Below are 23,594 nucleotides of genomic sequence, written 5' to 3' on the forward strand. Positions count from 1 at the left end.
TAATTATCTATTTGTAAAACTGAAAGAAATATATAAGTTCATCTGATACTGCTACTTTTGTTAATCTCAGGAAATGAAGTAAATCACTGAATTTACTAAGATTCTGTTCCGCTTGGCAAAGCCTCCCGCATGCCTCATGGTAATGCTAGCCTGGCGATCTGATCTCTGTAACAGAAGCAGGAGGTAGAGAAACCTTCTTCAGTCCTAAATGAAGCATCACTTCAGAACTTGAAATCTATTCTTGAACATTTGAGCCAATCAAAATACATAATTTTTAAGAATCCTTTCCCATTACTTTAAGGACTCGCAGACTGAAATATTTTTCATTTTCTTTGTTTCTTTGTAGAGGAAAATATCCTCTTTGCTGTGAGATTTTCTTGCATTCTAAGAAAACTTATTTCACTTTTAGTTGTCCAAGGAGTCATGATCCCCCACTTCATTTTAAGTCAGTGGATGGCCCAAATTTTTTTAATTGTTTTTGAAATATACAGACTTCCATTATTTGAATTTTGTTAGCCATTTTTGGCTTAAAAAATTTTTTTAGTACAGAAAACTATAGGAATAAAGGAAAATCCCATAATCGCCCTAGAACTCATCTCTTAGCTTTAAGACTGCTCATTTTTTGTTTTTGAAGGGCTTCATATTTGTATTATGATTATGAACAATACTTCCAAGAATCTAAGGAATTGTAGAGCTTATATTTTTGAGGAAAATTGTTGCTGGCCAGCCTTGTTTATGTTTTAATAGTATACTGCTAAAAACACCTAAGAAGGGCAAATACAAATATATTTAGTGTTATGCATTTTGACAGATTTATTTTTATACAGCCAATGCAGTATTTATTTTAGCTTTTAATGCTTATATCTACCAAACTTGTAATATATCACAATGCAGCATATTCAAATGATTTTTAGCAGAATATTGGCTGGGGTCAAGGGTGGGACAGGGCAAGGATTTTCTTAATGTTTGACCTTTACCACCTTCTTAATTATATACTAGGAGAATATAAAATGTACCCAGGACATTGGCATACAGGGATTGTATTTAAGAATACTCTAACTTTATTTTATTATTTAATTTTGCTTCCTCAACAGTCTTAAATGTAGAACATAAATTGGAAAATGGGAGTTTAAAAAGCAAAATACAGAATTTATTTCAACTGCATTTTCACTTTTCTTTATGCTTTACATGCTGCACGCAGACATTCTGATGCATGATGAGAACAAAGGATTTGAAAGCATTCACTTAAATCTTCCTCTTTTTTTCATTGTTGGAACAGTAATTCCATCTATTATTTCGTACTGTTTAGACCAAAAGCAATCAGAATAACTCATCAACAGAAAATATTTAGAGGTCATTTTTTAAAATACCTAAATGCTCAATTAAATTGTTCTGCATCTTGCAACCAGTTTTTTTTTTTAATCAGTTCTGTATTGTATCTCTTCTAAATCTATAAATTGAGGACTGTAGCAATGTTCTAGGAAAAACACATTTTATTACCTTTTCTAATCATTTTCCTCTCAGGATAATTTTGTGTAGTTATCCTCTTAAATGGTATGTAGTCATCTTAAATGAGAGAGATTCCACTTAGATTTTAAAATGATTGTTGAATTGTTTAGTGTCTTGTTCTTTAGTACAGCCAGCTCTATACTCCAAAATCGTACTGTAAGACCAGTTGAGAAAGCCCTGATGGTAATCTTTGTGGTTATTAATTTAGCTTCCCGGAAAGTTCTATATCAACAGCAAAAAAGGGAAGCAATTTTAACTCCTTTTAGAAAATGCTCTTATGTTATAACTTAATTGACTCTTTGAAAATTGTCTTTAAGAAATCTCCCACAGCCTTTCCCTTGGGAAGAAAGAGGACTGCTGAAAATACTGTCTCTTCTAATCATGTTAAGAGGAAACGTTGCCTTCCTTAGAGCACCTGACAAACCTTAACCTTGGCAGGGACGTAGGTGTGCGCTGAAGGGTTTCTCCACCCCACACTTCTGGGTTTTGAACAGCATAAGTGTAGCCTGGGAATAGATGGGTATGTGCAGGTACAATCAGTGCATATGCAACCTGTAATTTATCAGTCTGTAGAATAGATTTCCTTGCACTGGCTTTTTTTGCCTTAGTTATCTCTATTGACTGGCTATTTTGAGGGATTATATAAACGAACTGCCAGGAAAATTATAATTCATTATTTATATTATTCCAGAGAATCCAGTAATTTGTGTTGCATATCTACAGGTACCATGTAATTTTTTCTGCTGAGCGTATGGCAACATATTCCTCATACTAGGTTGCTTCCAATTTAGAAGGTAGTTTTATGGAAAAACTGGGCCCTATCTAACTTTTCCAATTGCACCCTCCCCTACGTGCTAGCTTACATCATTTTTTAGTTACACGGAGAGAAATGCATGGAGGGCAGGTGGACAGCAGCCGCTGTATGGACTGAAGAAGGGCTAGCAGTGGCTGAAGGCCCCGCCCACCTGCCCAGCATGCCCCCCTCCCCAGAACACACTTCGTCATGACCAGGCTGCTCTTACTGGCAACTTTTAATTCATAGCACAGACACTTTCAGGTCAAAGAGATATTCACTCAGTATATGTTTTAAATGTTTAGCAGAGTCTCTCTTGATTTTGTTTTGCCTAAAGAATAGGTTTTTCCAGGAGTAAACTTCATTTGTTAAGCAAGGATTTACTTACCTTTGCTTTGCTCATTGTATTTTTTGTCATATTTTTGAAGCATGGTTATCATCTCCTACGTGAGTAATATTCTAAATTACTTTTTAGAATGGGTAGGGGAGCTAGATGTTTATATATGTCTTTTTTTGTGGGCATAACTAGTCAGATCTTCCATCTATTTGTCCTGCAATGATAAAAATCAGCTATCACTGTAAAAGGCCCAGGGAACTGGGAGATAGAAGGAACTCAGTGTTAAGCACCTGCTATGTGCCAGGCCCAAAACAAGATACTTTCTATTAGCTCATTTAATTAGTTAATAGCTTATAACTTAACTCAATATGACTTTATGAAAAATGGACAGAAAATGTTTTGTACACTATTATAAATGTCTTCATGAATATTCTTAGGAGGCCCAGATTTTTCCCAGCAGATCATAATGTATAATGCTGAGTGGAAACAAGCAGCAGCCTATGTTTTGTATACTGCATGATGCCAATTTAAAATATATACAAGTAAATGTTGGGAAAAAAGACAATAGATGGAAATATAGGTAATTATCTGTGGTTATCTCTGAGCAATGGGGATATGCACGATTTCTAATTTTTTCCACATAGCTTTTTAGATTTTCTCTATCATGTATGCACTTTATAATCAGAGAAAATTTTTTGAAAAAAATACATGAACCAAAAAAAATGAACTTTATGTTCCTGAGTTCAAGAATAAACTCCCTAGACCTATAAATTAACAACCAGGAAAATTAATAGTGGTTATGGCCAGTTCTTCAGTTTTGGCTACAAGACAATGCTAATATACATTTCTTACACCCAGCAGTCTGTTGAAATGTTTTTATTGATCTCCCTCAGTACTTTTGTGATAAATTCCTATACCTAATCTAAATGGCCAATAAGATTGCCTTTAGAAGCGATTTGCCAAATTATCTTGAATTAGGACACCTTGGTATGAATTATTCAGAGAAGATTTTTTCTTAAATTCTAATAAACTAAATACTGAGTTAGAATTACATTTCAAACATTACTAAATGGTAAATTCACTACTCTCTTTTCCCCAGACTCAAATGAGAATTTATGGTGAAATTTCAAATTCTAAAGGCTACTAAACATTAGAGTAAAATGTGTTTGACTTTTTTGATCAAGTATCTAATAGTAATCTATGTAACAGAAAAAATTATTGTTTCTGTATATTAAGAGAAATATTAAAGCATACTTAAATTAAAGGACCATCTGGGCTATTTTGGGAATCAAAAGAAAACATAGTAACAAACAGCTGATAGATGGAAAAGCATAAAGTCCTAGAGAATCTTGGATTTGAGTAATGCCATGTGATGATTATAAGTTAATTCCATTTTTTTTTTAAAGATTTTATTTATTTTTTGACAGAGAGAGACAGAGAGGGAACACAAGCAGGGGGAGTGGGAGAGGGAGAAGCAGGCTTCCTGCTGAGCAGGGAGCCTATCTCAGGACCCTGGGATCATGACCTGAGCCGAAGGCAGACGCTTAATGACTGAGCCACCCAGGCACCCCAATTCCATTGTTTTCTTAGGATAAAATAGGCACCATGGCATCAATAAAATAAATTGTGAAGTAATGAAGTTGAGTATTGAAAACTGACCTGTTTTGTATTTATATGACTTTAGAGAAATGGCTTGGTAAATCCCACAGATACTGAGAATCAAAAAATCTTATACTTTCTACTTGGAAAAACTTTAAAAGGAAAAAGTATATAGTATCTGTTCAAATATTTTACTTCTCTATAGTTCTGAAAGAATTCTCAAATCTATTCACTTTTGCTTTGGGGTAAAAGACAACATTTTAACCTCTAACCAGTATACGTATTAATTTCTGCAAATGACAAATTAATTGATAAATTGTGTTCTATTGTGTGGCAGCACATATGTGTGCCAATAAATTAGGATTTTTCCTTCTCTAAATACTAATAATGCACCTTAATTTTTATTCCTTTCTCCCCCTTAATGTCCTTGAGTGTCTAAATCTATGCTGCATGTGGCTATTTAAATTTAAATTTAAATGAAATAAAATTCAAAATTCAGCTCATTTTCACTAGCCATATTTCAAGTGCTTAAGAGCCACATGTGACTAGTGGCTACAGTAATGGACAGCTCAGATTCTAGAACTTTCCAACATTGTAGAAAGTTCTGTTGGATTTCACTGATCTAAACTGTCAGGACAATTTAAAAATTCTTGGGCATGTTTTCTCTATCTTACAGTATGCTCATATTACCTCAATTGCATTTTCCTCTTATGTTACTTCATTTTGTTTTTCTCTTTTTCAGTTTAAAAGGATGCTTAATCGGGAGCTCACCCATCTCTCTGAAATGAGTCGGTCTGGAAATCAAGTGTCAGAGTATATATCAAACACATTCTTAGGTGAGAATAATAATTTAAATGCAATTTTAAAGTTTTCTTTTGAGTTGTTTGTTTTTGGCGGTGGATTGGGGCACCAACTCATTTTGGAAAGCAAACGAGTATTAGGAATTCCATTTGTTTTCATTCATCCTATTAATAATTTGAGTATCTAAGCCTCTAAGCTTTGGAATCTAAGGTGACAAAATGCATTTTTTTATCTTTTAGTTTTATTCAGGACTTTAGGGATTCTATGGATTAAAGTTGTAGGTTGCCAGTTTTTCCAAAGCACTAAACCATAAAATGTGTTTTATGGAGAGATCTATGCATGTATTAACAAATTCTTGTTAAATTTCAGACATTGCTGGGCATGAACACCAAGCCTGGTAGACTGATGAGGCAGATATAATACAACAACTAAAGAAAAGCTTGCTGATAATAATAGTTGACAGTGTGGTGTACTGGGACATCACCCCACCCCCCATCCACAGGAAGAAAATTCATTTAGTGAAAGTCAATAATGTGAACATATCTTTGATTTGAATTTATTTTCAAAATTGCTGTAATCTCTAATTAGCACTTTCACTAAAGAGACACTTATTGAACACACGCTATGTGCAAGGATGATTTAGAGGAGCTCACTGCCTTGAAATAGTTGATGAAAATACTGAGGCATCTAATGTCTTTTATTTGAAAACAACGAATCTGACAGTTACTTTATCAGATGATAATGGAAATTTCCTATGCTCCCCTTGTTACATCATAACATAATTATCTCACTATAGTATATAAAATATAAAATATAAAATAGCAGAAACAATGTAAGTCATTCAAATATACTGTTTGTATTCTTACATTATGACCCACTTCAATAAGCCATTAGGTTCACCCAGTGCTGTTTTTATATTTGTGTATGAAGTTCCTTCCTTTTCAAAATAGGTGTTAAAACTGGAATCCTTAGGTGGCAAGAGCAGTTTCCAAGCCACTAGGTGAATTTCAAACAGGGATGGAGTTGATAAACAGTTCAAATAACCAACATGTTTTGTTTTTTCCAAGTCTGCTATCATAAGTCTTGCAAAAAAAAAAATTTATTACAGCATTCCATCCAAGTAGTAACCACTGAATACATTTTATGTTAATTATTTTGCAGTGGGATTTATTTGCTCAATTTTGTGTTGGAGGGTATCATAGTAGGCCCATATCAAATTGTAAATACTCAACTTCTATAAAAGAAGTGTTTCTTGGAAACATTTTCTGGAACATATAATTAATTAAAACCTGTCCAGTTATGGACATTATGATTAAAAATTAACAACTCAGGTAGACTTACCAGTAAATGTAGAACCTTTTCTAAATTTCTTCAGATAAGCAACATGAAGTGGAAATTCCTTCTCCAACTCAGAAGGAAAAGGAGAAAAAGAAAAGGCCAATGTCTCAGATCAGTGGGGTCAAGAAGTTGATGCACAGCTCCAGTTTGACGAATTCAAGCATCCCAAGATTTGGGGTTAAAACTGAACAAGAGGATGTCCTTGCCAAGGTAAGGTGATTTTAAGGATCATGATTATAATATGTTGGGATGCCTTTTAATGAGTTTTGATTCTTTCTCTTTTAAGTAGATGGACTAGTTCATTAATTTGTGGGGTCCTTTTTTTTTTGAAAGGTGGCAAAGTACTTTATAAAGCTCTTTACAAATTATTTGGATGTTATTAATATGTGGACTTAGGTGGTTTGGTGTATGTGTTTTTTGCTTTTTTACATTTCCATTTGACTGTTTTTTACTTTCAAGAGTTAGAAATATTTTATATCTTTTCAGTTTCATAAGAATAGTTAAGGTTTTGTGAATAGATTTTATCTATTGAAGAAATGCTTTGAAATTGATAGTTAAAGTGTATAACTACATTGTATTGTCAAAGGCGTAAGGTTAAAGCATACTATTCAGTTTTCAGTATATTTAAGTGGGTTTACCTAGAAGTTTGCCTGTACTTAGATCCATTACATTTAAAATGAACCTTTTTTTTTTTAAATCTAACAGTCTTTTTATTAAGGTCAGTAACATTTAAATGACTGTGTTTATTGATTTATATTCTACTTCGGCTTCCTAATTTTTTCAATCTTTCTGTAACCCCAGGAACTAGAAGATGTGAATAAGTGGGGTCTTCATGTTTTCAGAATAGCAGAGCTGTCTGGTAACCGGCCTTTGACTGTTATCATGCATACTATTTTTCAGGTAATGTGGTTAAGTTCTATCACCTTTCCTTTATTGGGTGACTTAATGTCTAGTCTGTGAAATGTGCTTGTGTTTTATCTTCTTTACTATTCACTCTCTTTTGCTTATTTTGATGCTTTTTTTTCTCATTTGCCCCTTTACCAAGGGACAAATGATAAAGTATGGGGTATGGGTCAAAGACAACTAAACCAATTTTGTTATTTTTTCCATTCCAAGAAGTCATGTGGGAAAATTGAAGCAATTCATTAAAACAAGAGTTTAAAAATCATCTACATGACCTGATTTGCACAGAGTAGAGTACTAACTAAAAAATGAGTAAGCCCCTTGCTGACCGACCTTAGCATATAATTTCTTCAGTTTCTCTTTCTTGTACTGCTCTCTTCATGTCAATGTCCCCATTCTCTTGAGCTTTTGCCCCAGCTCAGGATTAGGATATAAATGAGTTGAGGCTGTGGACAACATGGGACTAGCATGGCAGTTCCAACCCTAGAGAAAATGCTGAGTTCCAGTTGGTGTGATCCATTAGCTAAGTCAGCAGTACTGGGCTGAAGCTGCCTTCATGATTATCAGACACAGACACCTTGACAGTTGGCAGCTCGTTCCTGACACCATACCTCTTGAGGAAAGCAACGTGGGGCCCCGGAAGGACAGCCCTACCCTGGCTTTGTCCCCAGAGCCCCTGGATATTCTCAAAGGGTTCCATTTCCCTCACTAGACACTGTAAGAATGCTATTTCTATTTCTGGGTTATCCATAGATGACACTGGTGTGATTTTTCTGTTAACATGCTCTGTGGAAAATATTTTTATGTGAAAACAAAATGTTAAGAGGATTTCCTTTCCTACAGGAACGGGATTTATTAAAAACATTTAAAATTCCAGTAGACACTTTAATTACATACCTTATGACCCTGGAAGACCATTATCATGCTGACGTGGCCTACCACAACAATATTCATGCTGCAGATGTAGTCCAGTCAACACATGTGCTGTTATCTACACCTGCTTTGGAGGTAAATCTGGTTTCTAAAACTTTGAGACCACTAACCTGCTACTCATAAACATCTCTTAAACTTCAATACTGAAGGGTGTATGGGGCAGAAAACTAATGGCTTCATGGGAAGTATGTTGAGTTATAGGGAAGAAATGTTGTGATTAATAAACAGTTCAGCCTTTGATGAATTTTGCCTGTGAAAGTTGATCAAAGATTTAGGGATTCATCTGTCCATGATACTGCTTCTTTGAAATGACCTAGTGGACATTCCATAAAGTACATCTGGCTTATTCAGTTTCACTTAGTTTTTTTGGAATTTAGCCTGATGCCTTTTACATTTATAGTTCAACGGATGATATTTACAAAATAGAGACAATGCTTTGATATTTTTCATGGAATTTTTCAGAAAGAAACACATCTTTAATTCTACCAGATTTTAAGAAGTTGTTCCATTAAATGTTTATTAAGACAATTTGATTTCCTTAATCATTTGGGGGAAAGATTCTCTTGTTGATATATTTTATAGTTCAGATTGTTTTCATAATAAAATTGTGTTAATACCTCATCATCTGAGTAAGTGGTTCTCTACTGGGGGTGGTTCCTCCCTATTCCTCCTGCCCTGACCCCCCCATCCTCAGGGACATTTGACAATATGTGGAGACCTTGTTGTCTGTCACAACTTGGAGATAGATGCTTCTGACAGCTCATGCTGGGATCCTGATACTACAGTGCACAGGATAGCCTCCCACAACAAAGAATAATCTGGCCCCAGTTGTCAATTCTGCTGAGATTGAGAGTCCCTGTTTGAATGAAAGAAAATAATTGCTCATGTCATTAATTTTATGTACATTTTCAGGACATCCTTAAACATCTTAAATACTTTTAAAACAAGCTCTTAAATATTTTGAAGCTTCATTCTGTTTTCCAACAAATTCTAGGAAGTAATTTCAACATTTGTATATGTCTTCCATTATATTATTACAGAATAATAATGTTATCTGTCTTGTCTGATTTTATAGGCTGTGTTTACAGATTTGGAGATTCTTGCAGCAATTTTTGCTAGTGCAATACATGATGTAGATCATCCCGGTGTGTCAAATCAGTTTCTGATCAATACAAGTGAGTGAAGTTTGTTTGTTTTTGCAGAAAAAATTTTTCCTTTGTATGTTTTAGAATGACTGAGCTTGTTTATAAACTTGGGATGTTTCCAGAGCCATAATGTTCTTTTGGGATGTGTAAATGTGCATTTTATTGATAGTGTATGTTAATGTAACCTAGCTCTGAAAATTATCATTCTATCCCATGAGGCTTATGTTGTTTGAAAAACATGCATTCCAGTACTTCTCTAGAAATAATATGTTAGTAGACAAGGATAATCAAAAGTGAAAGTTTGCAGGGCGCCTGGGTGGCTCAGATGGTTAAGCGTCTGCCTTCAGCTCGGGTCATGATCCCAGGGTCCTGGGATCGAGTCCCGCATCGGGCTCCCTGCTCCTTGGGAGCCTGCTTCTCCCTCTGCTTCTCTCTCTCTCTCTCCCTCTCTCTCTCCCTCTGTCTCTCATGAATAAATAAAATATTTTTTAAAAAAAGTGAAAGTTTGCAGAAACATTTGGATAGTTATATTGTCCCTAAAGTTTGAAATAAAAACAGGAAAAGTTAAACCTTCCTCACTTTATGTAGGTTGTCATTTCATCCTCTTCAGAGGCTGTGATTACTCTTTCCTCATACACCACCATGCCCAGCTCTGTTCTTTCCTTTTTACATCTTCTGTTGAGGGCAGTAGGAACATCTCTTTGACTTTTTATCTCTTCTGATTTCTCTTTTATTTAAATATTTTTAACCATTAAATTTTTTCTTGAACCCATGACATACCATCAAATAAGAAGTCAGCCCTTGGGACGCCTGGGTGGCTCAGTCGGTTATGCGTCTGCCTTCAGCTCAGGTCATGATCACAGGGTCCTGGGATTGAGCCCCAGGTTCCCTGCTCAGCGAGGAGCCAGCTTCTCTCTCACCCGCAGACCCCCAACCTCTGCTCATGCACGTGCTTGCCTGCCCCCCCCAAATAAATAAATAAAATCTTTATTTAAAAAAAAAAAGGCATCACTGAATTTGGACATATGAGGAGTGATAGAGACTGTTTAATATGGGGCATCTCTGACACACGGCTTCATAGAAAAACCTCTGTAGGGAATGTTTAGGCAATACTTGAGCTATGCCTTTGCAAAGAGGTTTCAGTTTTACAAAATTTCTATTCTTTTGATACTTGAAGTTAATTGGTAAATGATTTAAATGTATTATTTAATTTCCTCCCATATACTGTGGTATATCAAATGTTACAAATTCACATTTATATACAAAAAAAATGCAAAGTTGTTAGAGAATTTCTTATATCTGTTAAAAATATGCCCTTTTTTTGCTGTGAGATTGTGGATTAACAGCCTTCTTGTGACTAAAGAAGTTGAACTCTTTGGCATCTTTTCATTCCCCTTTTATTCCCTATACTTTGCTGTAGCCAGGTTTAAAGAGGCAATTTAAATGTAACCTCATTTTGAGAGATTTAACTCAGGTCTTTAAGATTATTTACATCTATTTTTTATATATCAGTTGGCTCTGGACTACTCTATAACAAAATGCACCTCTGTGACTCATATGTAGGAGGGTTGGGAAGGTCATGGATTTCCTGAGAGGTGTGGTTACTCAAGTACATTTTAGAAGTTTGGTTTATGAACTTACTAACCCAGGATTGGAGAGGCTAAATCTCATGTTCCAGCTATCTTATGAGAACCTATACTGGGGTGCTTTCAAGAGTCATCAAGGCATTACTACATATTAACACATAACTATTTATACACATCAGATGCAACTATATGAGTCTCCAGTATCAGTGCTTAGGGTTGAGTGTCCTTCTGGGAAGGGCAGAGAGGTCATACAGTACAGTGTACTATAACTGGCACTTTTCCTTAGCCTGACCCGGTTTATTATTTTGATTCTTATGCATGCATATCAAGGTTTTACAAAGACATAAAAATGTTGTTTTAATGTCAGCCTTTAAAAAAAGATATGCATTTTTTTTCTTTAAATTAACACCCAAGATAAAGACTGGTGTGTTATCTTTGCATTCTACTCCATACAGTACTTTTTTTCTCTTACTGTAGCATTACAATTAAGAAGAGATTAGAGACCAGATGAAAACAGAGGATAATAAAGTCACTGTTTCCAAGTACTCTGATAATGTTTTTAAGAAAAATGAGAACTGGCTCTGTTATTCTCTCTCGGAGACCCCCTAAGGTCAAATGGGCTTAGGGTGGCCACTGGAGAACTCTGGCAGGCATTAGGGTGCCCATGAGTGTAAAATTGAAGCTAGCAAGGCGTCAGTCCACAGATGAGTCAGATGCCCTCCAAAGTTTGAGACCCTCTGAGATAGATGATGAACAGATTTAGGGGACACTAATACATACAGTAACAGCGGCCTGTTTAAGGTCATTTTGCTGATGACCTGCCTGAGGTGGAAGGGTAACTGATCCTACTTCTAGAAGTACTTTGTTATTCAGTGATGGTGGGATGATCTCCTTTCTCCGAGACCTCAGCAACACTAGGAGGTTAACAGTTCCCAAAGCAGCTTTGGATCCCTAATGTTTTCAACAGGGCAGGGTGTGAGGAGGCTGTGTTATTCCTGCGAGAATGAATCAGCATCATCAGCTGGTACACGAAAGTATCCCAGGGTGGATCAGGGCCCCGGGTCGTTATGACAATTCAAGGCCTTAGTTAGCTTTTGACTAGGGGTCATGCCAGCAAGCATTTTATTTCAGGACACAGGAGAGGTTAATAAGTAACCAGTATCACAAGTAAGTTTGAACTTCATAGCATTCTATAAAGGAGTCTCTCTCATAACTTGTAAACTTGTAATAAATAGCTTTGTTGAAATACTCTATCAAAATTATGTGATTATTTTTAGTTTGCAGCAACCCCCCCTTTTTTCTTTTAATATATAGACATTAAGTGTATGTTTTCTGTTTTTTTCATGGATTGATTGAGCCTCAGCGGTTCAGACTAGCACACTCCCAGCTCTTACCTTGGAGCTGGTGCTGCCAACTTGTCCAAAGCCAAGGGTTGAATCTGTTTCTTATAATAGAGAAGTCTAAAGACTTCTAATCATCACAGTTACATACCCATAGTTGGGAGGTCACTCGTCCTATTTTAAGGAGGCTCCAGAGGCGCAGTGAGGTGGCATGACCACCTCTGGTAGAAGGGTTCTGGAGCTCACCAGGCTGCTTCCCAGTCCAAGTACTCCTCTGCTTCTTAGTGATGACAACAGTTCCCATCATTTGTTCCACTTGTAGGTGCCAAATGATTTGATACTAATGATACGTACACTCTTGGTAAACATGCCAGAGGTTTTGAGAAACAGAGACATCATTTCTACTGGCAGAGTTGGTTAAGTTTTTTAAGTGATTTGGGGGAATGGGGGAACCCGAGTAGGATTTTGAGAAGTTGAAATTCCAGGGTAGGGAGCTGCGTCAGTCTTTTCCAAGGACAGTACATGTAAATAAACCCATAAAATGTAAATGGAATCATAAAGTTTTGAATAGAACATGCTGGAGAGTATTTATCATAACAAAAGCGTTTGACTTCACAGCATTATTTTCTGAAACAATAAAGCACCGTCAAAAGTACAGATGATATATAGTATTACATTTTACTTGGAAAACAAGTAATTTTTGTTTATAGCAAGGATGCCTAAGTTTTAGGGAAAAAGATTTACTCACATTGGTCATGTGTTCGAAGCATATGGTTTTGGTTTCCAAGAGCAGACATTTCACTGTAGTAAAGTGGAGCTGTATTTAGCTGCCGGTGTACACACTGTTCTCTTTGGTCTCATTTAAAGTGAGCTTTCCATAGCTTTGTCTGTGGGTTATATAGAGAGTGTTACTTTTCTGCATAAATCTAACACTTTCAAAATAAGGATGAATTCATTTTTATCAAATGTGATTACATAGAAATACTACAGAGATTGAAATTTTATTCAACAAAAAAATACTGAGAGTCTACTGTGTGCCACACAACGTTCTAGGCATCAGGAATAAATGGGTGAACAAGGTACTGGCCTGGCTTTGAAGAGCTTGCATTCCACTGGAAGAGAATAAACTGTAACACATGAATATCAGATGGGACTAGTCCCATGGAGAAAAATAAGGCAGGGTACAGGCATAGGGCATTAATGAATTGAGGGAGTGAGCCAGTTTTAATCCTTTGTCCTTGGCAACTAGATCTTAAAACTACCACTTCCCTTCCCTATTTCAAGGAGAAATATTTTGTTCAGAAGTGTTGGAGAAACCAGACAACCATGCACATTACATGAATAACTTTTCATTTTATATAGGGTCTTAAGTCTCTAAGTGGGTTGGGAGGTCTTTGGAAGAGATTGTTAAGACTTGAACAGAGATAATGACAAGTCAGGTGGAATGTGATTGGGGCCAAATCAGTGGTACAAATTATAAAGGACTTTATAGCAAAAAGTGAGCAGCTCTGCCTATGGTAATCAGGAAGGGCTTCATGCAAGAGGTGACTTGTACTGGGCCTTGAGGATGAACGGGTTTCAACAGAAATGTTCTATAAACTATTTTCTCACTCCCCCCCGCCCCCCCGCAACCTTCCTGTACCTTAGAGCAAAGTGTGAAGGCAACTTTCTGGTGATGCCCGAACCTTCAAGGATTCTATGTAGAAGTGCTGCAGTAGTGTCTTTGGAGAAAAACTTCTCAGGAGATGCATAATCTTACCTCCTTTAGATGTGTCCACGTGCCTTCAGCCCTAAAGAGTAGAAAGTTAAATGACTACCCTGAGATTCAGTTGCTTAAATGCTACCACATGTTCATTTAAAAATCAGTGGTCTTCACCACCTTCTTGTTAACAGCCCCAAAACTGGAGAGGCAGAGGAGACCCACTTGTAAGAAATCTTTTCATCACCTTTCTGGCCAGTCTGGATTCTTAGTAAACGTGAAGAGCCAACAGTTTTCCAAGGCAGGCTTTGTCCGGACTCTTTGGACTGCCCTCTGTGTGCAAGGTCATCTTTACATTGATTAGAATTGAGACTTGTTGTTAGAGCATCCATACCACAGATCACCCTCTTCCTTAAAGTAACAATCCTCACCTTGTTCTTTTGTAGGCTCCACAGCCTTATTTTCTTTCTTCTTTCTTCATGAGGTATATAAACTTGTCTGGGTTTTTGTAAGCCTGAGTCAGTTGGTGCATTAATGCCTCTTATCTATAAACATATTTATTCCCTTATGAGAACCCTGAAAGTTGAATTGGGCGTTATTTGTCCAGTCAGAAAACATTTGCCTTCTTTCCAATATATATCTCTTTAATAGGATTCTACTGTAGAAACAAAAATACCAGGGGCTAAGATCCTATATAGTGTTAATTTTTTTATTTCTATGTTTAACATCTATAGATAAATGTTCACAGTTAGAAGCTTTCAGAGACTATTTGAAAGTCAGACTTGACCAGATACTAACTGAATGAATGAGTGAACACTATTGTTTTATCCCCCCAAAAGAGACTGTACATACCTACTCCTTGGTACTCTAAACATCTCCGTTCCTATAGTTTGAGAGCAAAAATTTAGATGTGTAAATTCCTATTTCTATAGTACTGGTAAATTCATAGGATTTCACAATAGAAATATGTCTTAAACCTCTCTTTTCCTTCCTGGTTCCTTTAAAATAGTCATTGAGTAGTACTGGATATTTCTTTCTTAGAAATGAATGTATATTTCCCATGCATTAGTCAGGAAAAAAGATCAAATACATGTGCTTTTGGTCTTTACAGTGACCTAAGTGGAAACAGAATAAAGCACCAATTTTTTTTAATGACTACCTTATGGAGTTGGTCTACTATTTACAGGAACCAAGAAAGGAGCAGGATCTTACTGCCTAAAATACACAGGTCCAGGGCAGTCATAAGGGAGCAGCAAAATCTTCACCATGGACTTATGTAGGCAGCTGAACACCTGTCTCTGTGAAGTCACAAGCATGCAGGTGGGAAGGGCTATATATCTGTATGTAGCGACTGCCATGATACTTGGGAAAGAACATGGAAAAAATGAGTAACACTTTGACTTCCAAAGCTGTGCTATGGAAAAAAAAATGAGTAAGAGCAGATGAACAAATCTAATATTGTTCATTTGTTCCAGACTGTTCTTGAGTATAATCCTAAATCACATGATCCTCACATTCTATGAAATGTTGGGAAGGTGGTCCACAGTTAGCAGGAACGTGCACCTTATGCTGTTGACATGTTACAGCTATTAGAAATGATGCCATGTCCTGCTGCCCATGCAGCTGCCTGTGGTACATCTGGAGGGGAGGTTCAAGAACATTTGGCCCAACTCTTCCACTTTAGAAAAGAGGCAGCTGAGGACCGTAGAGTGAAATGACTTGTCGCAGGTCAGTAGCATTAGAATTCACTCCCAAGATTCCAGTGGTCCTTTCCACGGTTACACTAACTAGTTTATTCTCTCCTGGGTGGTGTCATGTCATGGTAAGGCTAACAGAGATGTTGAGGGGAATTGCTTCTTAAACCCAAACTGTCTCAGAATATGAAGACTTAAGATAAACTCAGAAAAAATGGCTTTGCTTATCTTTTATCTCCTTTCTATCTTCCAAGACTCCGAACTTGCCTTGATGTACAATGATTCTTCTGTCTTGGAGAACCATCATTTGGCTGTGGGCTTTAAGTTGCTTCAGGAAGAAAACTGTGATATTTTCCAGAATTTGACCAAAAAGCAAAGACAATCATTAAGGAAGATGGTCATTGACATTGTAAGTAGCTGATAAAAGCAAAAAAGAAAGTTGTAATGCAAGTGTTTTTTTTAAAAGAGTAAGAATGAGATGAATATCAGGTAAATGGAACCATGTGTTTCAAAATTTCACGCTGCCTCTTACATTCAAGAAGCCGCCTGTGCTGTGCAATGAGGTTCTCCAGTAGGTTTTCTCCTTTCAGCAGTTTGGAGTTCAGAATAGTGACAGCTTGTCCTCATCATTCTAGTTTTATTTTCTGAACTTCTCCAGTCTGGTGGCAGGCATGGAAAATGACTAACAAAAGCAGTTAGTTCAAATGGATTTTCTCCACTTGTGAAATGGAAAATAAATTTATGTCAGTAGACGGTGCTGTTTACAGACATTCATGACTTCTCTTTATGCATATTATTCACAGTAATTAGAAGACACAGGAAAGCCTCTGGTTATCAGAAACTTACTGTGTTAAGCTTTATACCTACAAAGGTAGGAATTATCTGTCTTGGAACAGTAGAAAATTAACCATTTTCTGAAGTATTCTGTGAGCAACGTTGAATTGCTTGGTCATAGTTCAGGTACCACTTTCTAGTCCAAGGAACAGAAAAAACTTCAGAACGTGTGCTGATTTCTTATCCATGGAGATCTCATCCCCTTTCTTCACCATGAAAGTGGTTGCTGGGTGCTAACCTTCTGTATATTACACATGTTTATCTGGGCTTCCAGAAAACCTATAGCAAAGTCCAAGAGGCTGCCCGAAGGAGTAGTGCAGAATTCCCATTCATTGCTGTTAGATGTCATAGTGTTTCTCCATTTCTTTCACGTTCTGCGTTAATGTTTTCATGTGCAAAGTCTGACTTTCCTCTGGACTTTGTTACTTACTAAAATACTCTTTTAAGGTACTTGCAACAGACATGTCAAAACACATGAATCTACTGGCTGATTTGAAAACTATGGTTGAAACAAAGAAAGTGACAAGTTCTGGAGTTCTTCTTCTTGATAATTATTCAGATAGGATTCAGGTAAAACATCATTTGAATTTGTTCTGTGTTTGTGTGCACATGTCTAACTTTGTTAAGAGTAACTTTGATAAGATTTCTGTTTCCTTTCTTCCAGCTTATGATTTTAATTTTAAGCAGATTTTAATTTTAAGCAGAATTTTTAACCAAATTCTTAATCTTGAGAATTAACCAGATAAGATTCTATTGGTTTTTTGCATTTGCATTTGCATTAAAAGAAAAAAAACCTAATGTCTCACAAAACTGACCACTTAAGCAGCCCTGAATTTAATCAGCCATGCACACATAAGCAGTTTCAAGTGATATTTAGGTATGGTGGAAGGGACATTATTGGGGGCTATTAATACAACTGTGAACCATACACAGACACATCATAGTTGAGCTATTTGGAAGGAATCTTACAATGCATGTATTTTTAAGTGTCACATTCATCCACTGTGAATTTCTAGTAAAAAAAAAAAAAAGCAGGTGCTGAATAAAGCGTCTCTTTTAATAGGTCCTTCAGAATATGGTGCACTGTGCAGACCTGAGCAACCCCACAAAGCCTCTCCAACTGTACCGCCAGTGGACGGACCGCATCATGGAGGAGTTCTTCCGCCAAGGAGACAGAGAGAGGGAGCGGGGCATGGAGATCAGTCCCATGTGTGACAAGCACAACGCATCTGTGGAAAAGTCACAGGTGATGCATTAAGCATAAAGTTTGCAGAGAGAACACAACTCCAACCTGAACATTTGATCACTTTGTATACACATCACACAGTATTTCATTGGGTCTTTAAAATTACTTTGTTTTTGACAGGCTCAATTTCACTTTAGTGTTTATGAGCCAGAAAACTCTCATTCTTATTATTTTTATTCATATGGTCATATATTCATTTCTCATGACATTATATTTATCCATTATGACCGTATTCATATAGTATATACATATATAGAGATTTGGGGCCATCTGAACTCATAAGTTAATTCGGTTATATGAAGCCATATAGAGTACCTGGTCTGACTTTACTTATCTGGACTCACCTATAAATTGGCCATTCTAAAATAAAGTCCAGGTCTAATGCCCAAGCCCTACTTATATATAAACAAAGGGAAATTTTTACACCATAAACATACTCTTTTAAATTTAACTCAAGAGTTCTTGCTAATTTCCACCAGATAGTAACAACACTTTTATATGTTCTGTTGCCCAAAATAGTGCCTATTATACCACACTCAGGCTAGAAGTCTTCTGTTCAGTGTTATGTTTGTGGGCCATGTTGTATTTTTTATATTTTAACATAAATTATATACATGTATATAAATTGATATAATTAGATACATAATCAGGTACCTTTGTAGGATCTCGTTCACCTTTTCCATTGTTTCTTAGTCCCAAGTCTTCTACTCAAATCGGAATTGTTTTTAACTAGGTGGGCTTCATAGACTATATCGTTCATCCTCTCTGGGAGACATGGGCAGACCTCGTGCATCCTGACGCCCAGGACATACTGGACACTTTGGAGGACAATCGTGAATGGTACCAGAGCACAATTCCTCAGAGCCCCTCCCCAGCGCCTGATGACCAGGAAGAAGGCCGGCAGGGTCAAACCGAGAAGTTCCAGTTTGAACTCACTTTGGAGGAAGATGGCGAGTCCGACACCGAAAAGGACAGTGGAAGTCAGGTGGAAGAAGACACTAGCTGCAGTGACTCCAAGACTCTCTGTACTCAAGACTCGGAGTCTACCGAAATTCCCCTTGATGAGCAGGTGGAAGAGGAGACAGTGGGGGAGGAAGAAGACAGCCAGCCCACAGCCTGTGTAATAGAAGACCATTCTCCTGACACGTAACAGTGCAAAGAATGTCATGCCTTTTTTTTTTTTTTTAATTTAAGTAGAGAAATTGTTTCCAAAGTGCATGTCACATGCCACAACCATGGTCACACCTCACTGTCGTCTGCCAGGATGTCTGTTGAACAAAACTGACCTTCACTACGCAGTCTGGCGCTCAGGAATACTGTAACCAGTTTTTCACCTCCGTGTCATCAGAGCAAGGGGGACATCTTCACGAACAGCATTTTAACAAGACTTCAGCTTGGTAAGAGCTGACAGAGCAGAGAAAATCAACTCCAAAATGTTTTCAAGGGAGTGTGGCTCATCGGGCAGCCCAAGAGTTGATAGGCTTTGGGGTTTCTTTACTTTTTATTTGTTTGCAATATTTTCAGCAGAAAGAAGGCATTACACAGAGTGAACTCATGGATGAAGCAACGAATGTGTCAGGAACAGGACACAGCGCGAGTCTGTTACCGGGAGGAAGATGAGCCACAGAAATTGCATAATTTTCTAATTTCAAGTCTTCCTGATACATGACTGAACAGTGCGGTTCCGTGAGCTGCACTGACTTCTACATTTTGTATGATATGTAAAACAGATTTTTTGTAGAGCTTACTTTTATTATTAAATGTATTGAGGTATATTTAAAAAACTATGTTCAAAACTTCATCTGCCACTGGTTTTTTTTCTAAGGAGTAACTTGCAAGTTTTCAGTACAAATCTGTGCTACACTGGATAAATCTAATTTACGAATTTTACTTGCACCTTAGAGTTCATAGCAATTAAATAATTTGTAGTGATTCATTGTTTTATATACCAATGACTTCCATATTTTAAAACAAAACCCAACTTTATGTTGCAGGAAACCCTTTTTGTAGGTCTTCATTTACTTGGCTTTCATTTCAGTCTTTTCAGAGTTGCTCCCACTGACATTTTTTTCACGGTGTACAAAGTAAATATTTGTTCTGTAATACTTTGATGTGCATTCTGTCTACTGTGTCTTAAGCCTCATAAACAATCATCAGTTGGTGTTGTCTGAAACAAGTAAGAGATATATAAATACCCAGTAGCTAAAATGGTCAGTCTTTTTTAGATATTTTCCTATTTAGTGTCTTCTGGTAACTTTTTGCTGTGTCAGTAGACCCTCATTTCACAAGTGCATGTCTTTGTAATAACCCACACATTTTATGCTCATTTTCATTGTTTTCACAGTCAGTTGTAGTAAGAAAAACTTTTTCCCCTTGTGCTGCTTTATTCTTTAGTGTGTGTATGAACCTCTGTCCATGTTCACTAGATGGGGTCTTATCAAATATATCACCACCATTCTGATTGATGAAGAGAAGCAGGTAGTCAGGCTAGAGTCACCATTCATTTTGACCACAAGGCCATATATAATGACTAACTTTTACTCTTGATTCATAGAGAAAAGTTAACAGCCAGCTAGGTGATTTTTAACAATATTAGCAGAATATATTAACAAACACCACTACAACTAATGCTCTTTTGTTTCCATGATTTCACCATGGGATTAAGAACTAGATGAGGAATATTCTTGAGAAGGGATTTTAAGTGTAGCAACTACTCTTCCTTAATGGACAGCCACGTAATGTAGAAATTGCTTTCTCAGTTATCATTGGTCCATAAGTATGTCTTGTAGAGGAGAACTTTAAATGCACCGAGGGAAAGAAGTTGATGACGCCAGTGGCACCAGAGGTTTGGTAATATTCTGCCACCCTAAAATACTAGGTTGGATAAGAGGATTCTACCAAAGTAAAAGAGATGGCTCTTGGCTGCATTTAGCACCAAGAAATGTATTACAACTTTTGGGATTACTTCCCAGTATTTACCTTCGGTTGGCACCCTGGGGGACTTACTTACTTTGGACTTTCTTCCCATTTCAGCTCTTAATAAAGTGTTTGCCTTCTCTATGAAGAATTTGGAGCTCAAATAATCATTCTTCACATTGATATCCAAAAATTGAAATAGAGACCAAAAAGGTTATCTGACCAAATGGAAAATAAACTGTCAAGAAAAGTTGTAACCCTGAAAAACATTTATATTTGAGATTTCTCAAGGAGTCTACTGGGGACTAATAACTAAGTCATCAGCCTGGGAAATGACCCAAAGATGAAGATAGTCCCTGTTTTAAAACCCTGAGATCCACAGGGGAAACTTTGATAGAAAAATTATGTAGCTCAGATCTGTTCTTAGAGCAGAACAGGAATCAACCAATTAATTATCAGATTTCCACTCTCCTCTCCCTGAAAAAAAATCGGTAATCTTTCAAGTAAAGTCCTGTGTTTAGCCAAGTGGTTTTGCAAGAACATCTGGAAACTTGTTTAATTTTATTTGTCCTTGATGGAGGTCTAAAAAAAAAAAAAGGCAAACATCTAGAGCTTATTCCTTTATCCAAAATATTGTCATTCTCTCCTCTCACTAATGCTTGGTATTTCCCCCCCAGAGTGCCTAAAATCTTAATAATAATAGGGAAAAAATTAAAGTAGCAATATATCACAAACAAATCCAGACCTGGAAGGATTTGTAACTGCATTGAAAAACAGAGGGTTTTTTTGTTTTTTGTTTTTTTTTCAGTTTGTTGGTTTATAATGGTCACATGTTGTGAAGATACTCACCGGTGGACAATCAAAATTGTAGAAAAGGCATGCATAATATCCAAGAGACAGGGACTCCTGCACCGTACAATCTGCTTATCCTCTCCTTTCTCTTTCCTTCTCTTTCGCCAAAGTGTGCTTCAGAATTATACACTGCTTTAAAGAGAACATCCTTATACAAGTGGCTTTACATTTCCTAAAATGCCATAAGAAAATGCAATATCTGGGTACTGTATGGGGAAAAAATGTCCAAGTTTGCATAAAACCAGTACATTTCAGCTTGCAAGTTACTAAACACAATAATGCTGTTTTAATTTTCTTTTACATCACTTAAAATTCACAAGAAAATAATGTAGATAGAACAAATTGCAGACAAGGAAAAAAAACTTGAATGAAATGGATTTTACAGAAAGCTTTATGATAATTTTTGAATGCATTATTTATTTTTTGTGCCATGCATTTTTTTCTCACCAAATGACCTTACCTGTAATACAGTCTTGTTTGTCTGTTTACAACCATGTATTTATTGTAATGTACATACTGTAATGTTAATTGTAAATTATCAGTTCTTATTAAAACATCATCCCATGATGGGATGGTGTTGATATATTTGGAAACTCTTGGTGAGAGAATGAATGGTGTGTATACATACTCCTTGTACATTTTCTTTTCTCCTGTAATATAGTCTTGTCACCTTAGAGCTTGTTTATGGAAGATTCAAGAAAACTATAAAATACATAAAGATATATAAATTTAAAAAACAGAGCTGCAGGTCTTTGGTCCCAGGGCTGTGCCTTAACTTTAACCAACATTTTCTTCTGTTTTGCTGCATTTGAAAGTAAGGTAATGGGTGGGGGGGGGGGGGCCTAGGGCTGGGCATTTTACGTCCAAGCTTTGAACCAATTGGATTTCAGCTGGAAGATTCTGAGACCCTTCTGAGATACAAGCTTTTAAGTATTTCTTGCCATGAAGCAGCACTGCGTACATAATGATTCTTTCAGGAGCTACTTCAGGTAGTTACATCTGATTGTTGGGGTTTTTTTTTCACTCTCAAACACTAGTTGGGAAAATATGTTCTTATCCAATGATAACCAAGTCTTCTTGGCTTCTTAAGCACATAGGCAAATGAACTTGATTTGAAACTAGAGCCTCAGGCCACATGTGTTGGTCAGTCATTTATTCATCAGCTTCCTGTTACGAGAATATATAATAGGAAAAGGTCATTTTTTTTTTAACCCTGGAGTTTTTCAACTAAAATCAACCAAATTTCCATAATGTATGTAAATCCATAGGTAAAACAGTTTTTATATGATGCCAATTCACACAAAAACGATTCACCATTCTCTAGAATTTGTTTCTGCGAAACTACTATGGCTTTCGAATTTTAAAAGTTAAACTTGGCATAATGGCCAGCTCCCAAAAGTTATGAAAAGTTATGAAAAATTCCCACTGGGTGGTATGGAAACTGCCTCCCACTCTTGCCCAGCCCTCAGAGCACTTGACTTAGCGAGAGATCCTTTTTCTAGGAAAAAATGAGCCTCCTGTTATTTTATTTTATTTTTTTGACACAAACTGTAGATTTTAGCAGCCCTGGCCCAAAGGAATTTGATTACTTTTGTTTTAAACAGTACAAAGGGGACACTATAATTATGAAAAACATCCTTACTGATTTTGGTTGTTTTTAATTTTATTTCTTAGGATATGTTTTCAGAGTGGTAAATTGTGTGTGAGCATTACAAATGATGATGATTCTTTTAGTGGTTTCTTAGCCTCTCTTACAGCCCATGGGGATAGTACTGTACATCAATACCTTCATATGAAATTTTTATATGCAATGAAAATAAAAGCATGGGTTGATTCTGCCTATTTATGACTCGATCTTTTACAAATAAAAGATTATTCATTTTAAACTGTAGGTTATTCAGCCCAGGTTTTCAAGAGTGATGCAGATGGACGAAGTGAAAGGGTAGTGGCATAAGTTAGTACTGATACTCATAATCAAATGAAACCAAATTATGTCGATTCACCTTGTTACAGAAAAAATTGCCCAAACTAGATGGCCCCTAAGATTAAGCAGTGTTTTCTAAACAGGG

The 23,594-nt window shown here is 36.6% G+C and overlaps 1 protein-coding gene across 12 annotated transcripts in view; it reads left to right on the forward strand.

The window, feature by feature from the left end:
* Positions 1–23,367, forward strand: part of PDE4D (phosphodiesterase 4D) — a 1,488,864-nt gene extending 1,465,497 nt beyond the window's left edge. For all 12 annotated transcript variants that reach the window (XM_073905433.1, XM_025892336.2, XM_073905438.1 and 9 more), the window contains 9 exons: positions 4,981–5,074; positions 6,415–6,587; positions 7,179–7,277; positions 8,124–8,288; positions 9,289–9,388; positions 15,932–16,086; positions 16,959–17,081; positions 17,575–17,757; positions 18,491–23,367. In XM_073905433.1, the coding sequence (XP_073761534.1) occupies positions 4,981–5,074; positions 6,415–6,587; positions 7,179–7,277; positions 8,124–8,288; positions 9,289–9,388; positions 15,932–16,086; positions 16,959–17,081; positions 17,575–17,757; positions 18,491–18,907 (1,509 nt within the window). In that variant the 3' untranslated portion in view covers positions 18,908–23,367. The remainder of the gene's footprint in view (positions 1–4,980; positions 5,075–6,414; positions 6,588–7,178; positions 7,278–8,123; positions 8,289–9,288; positions 9,389–15,931; positions 16,087–16,958; positions 17,082–17,574; positions 17,758–18,490) is intronic.
* The last annotated feature ends 227 nt before the right edge of the window (positions 23,368–23,594 follow it).

Source organism: Callorhinus ursinus, unplaced genomic scaffold (genome assembly GCF_003265705.2).
Source record: "Callorhinus ursinus isolate GAN/ISIS: 27379988/994484 unplaced genomic scaffold, GSC_fseal_2.0 scaffold23, whole genome shotgun sequence".
In the NCBI taxonomy this organism is placed as follows: Eukaryota; Metazoa; Chordata; class Mammalia; order Carnivora; family Otariidae; genus Callorhinus; species Callorhinus ursinus.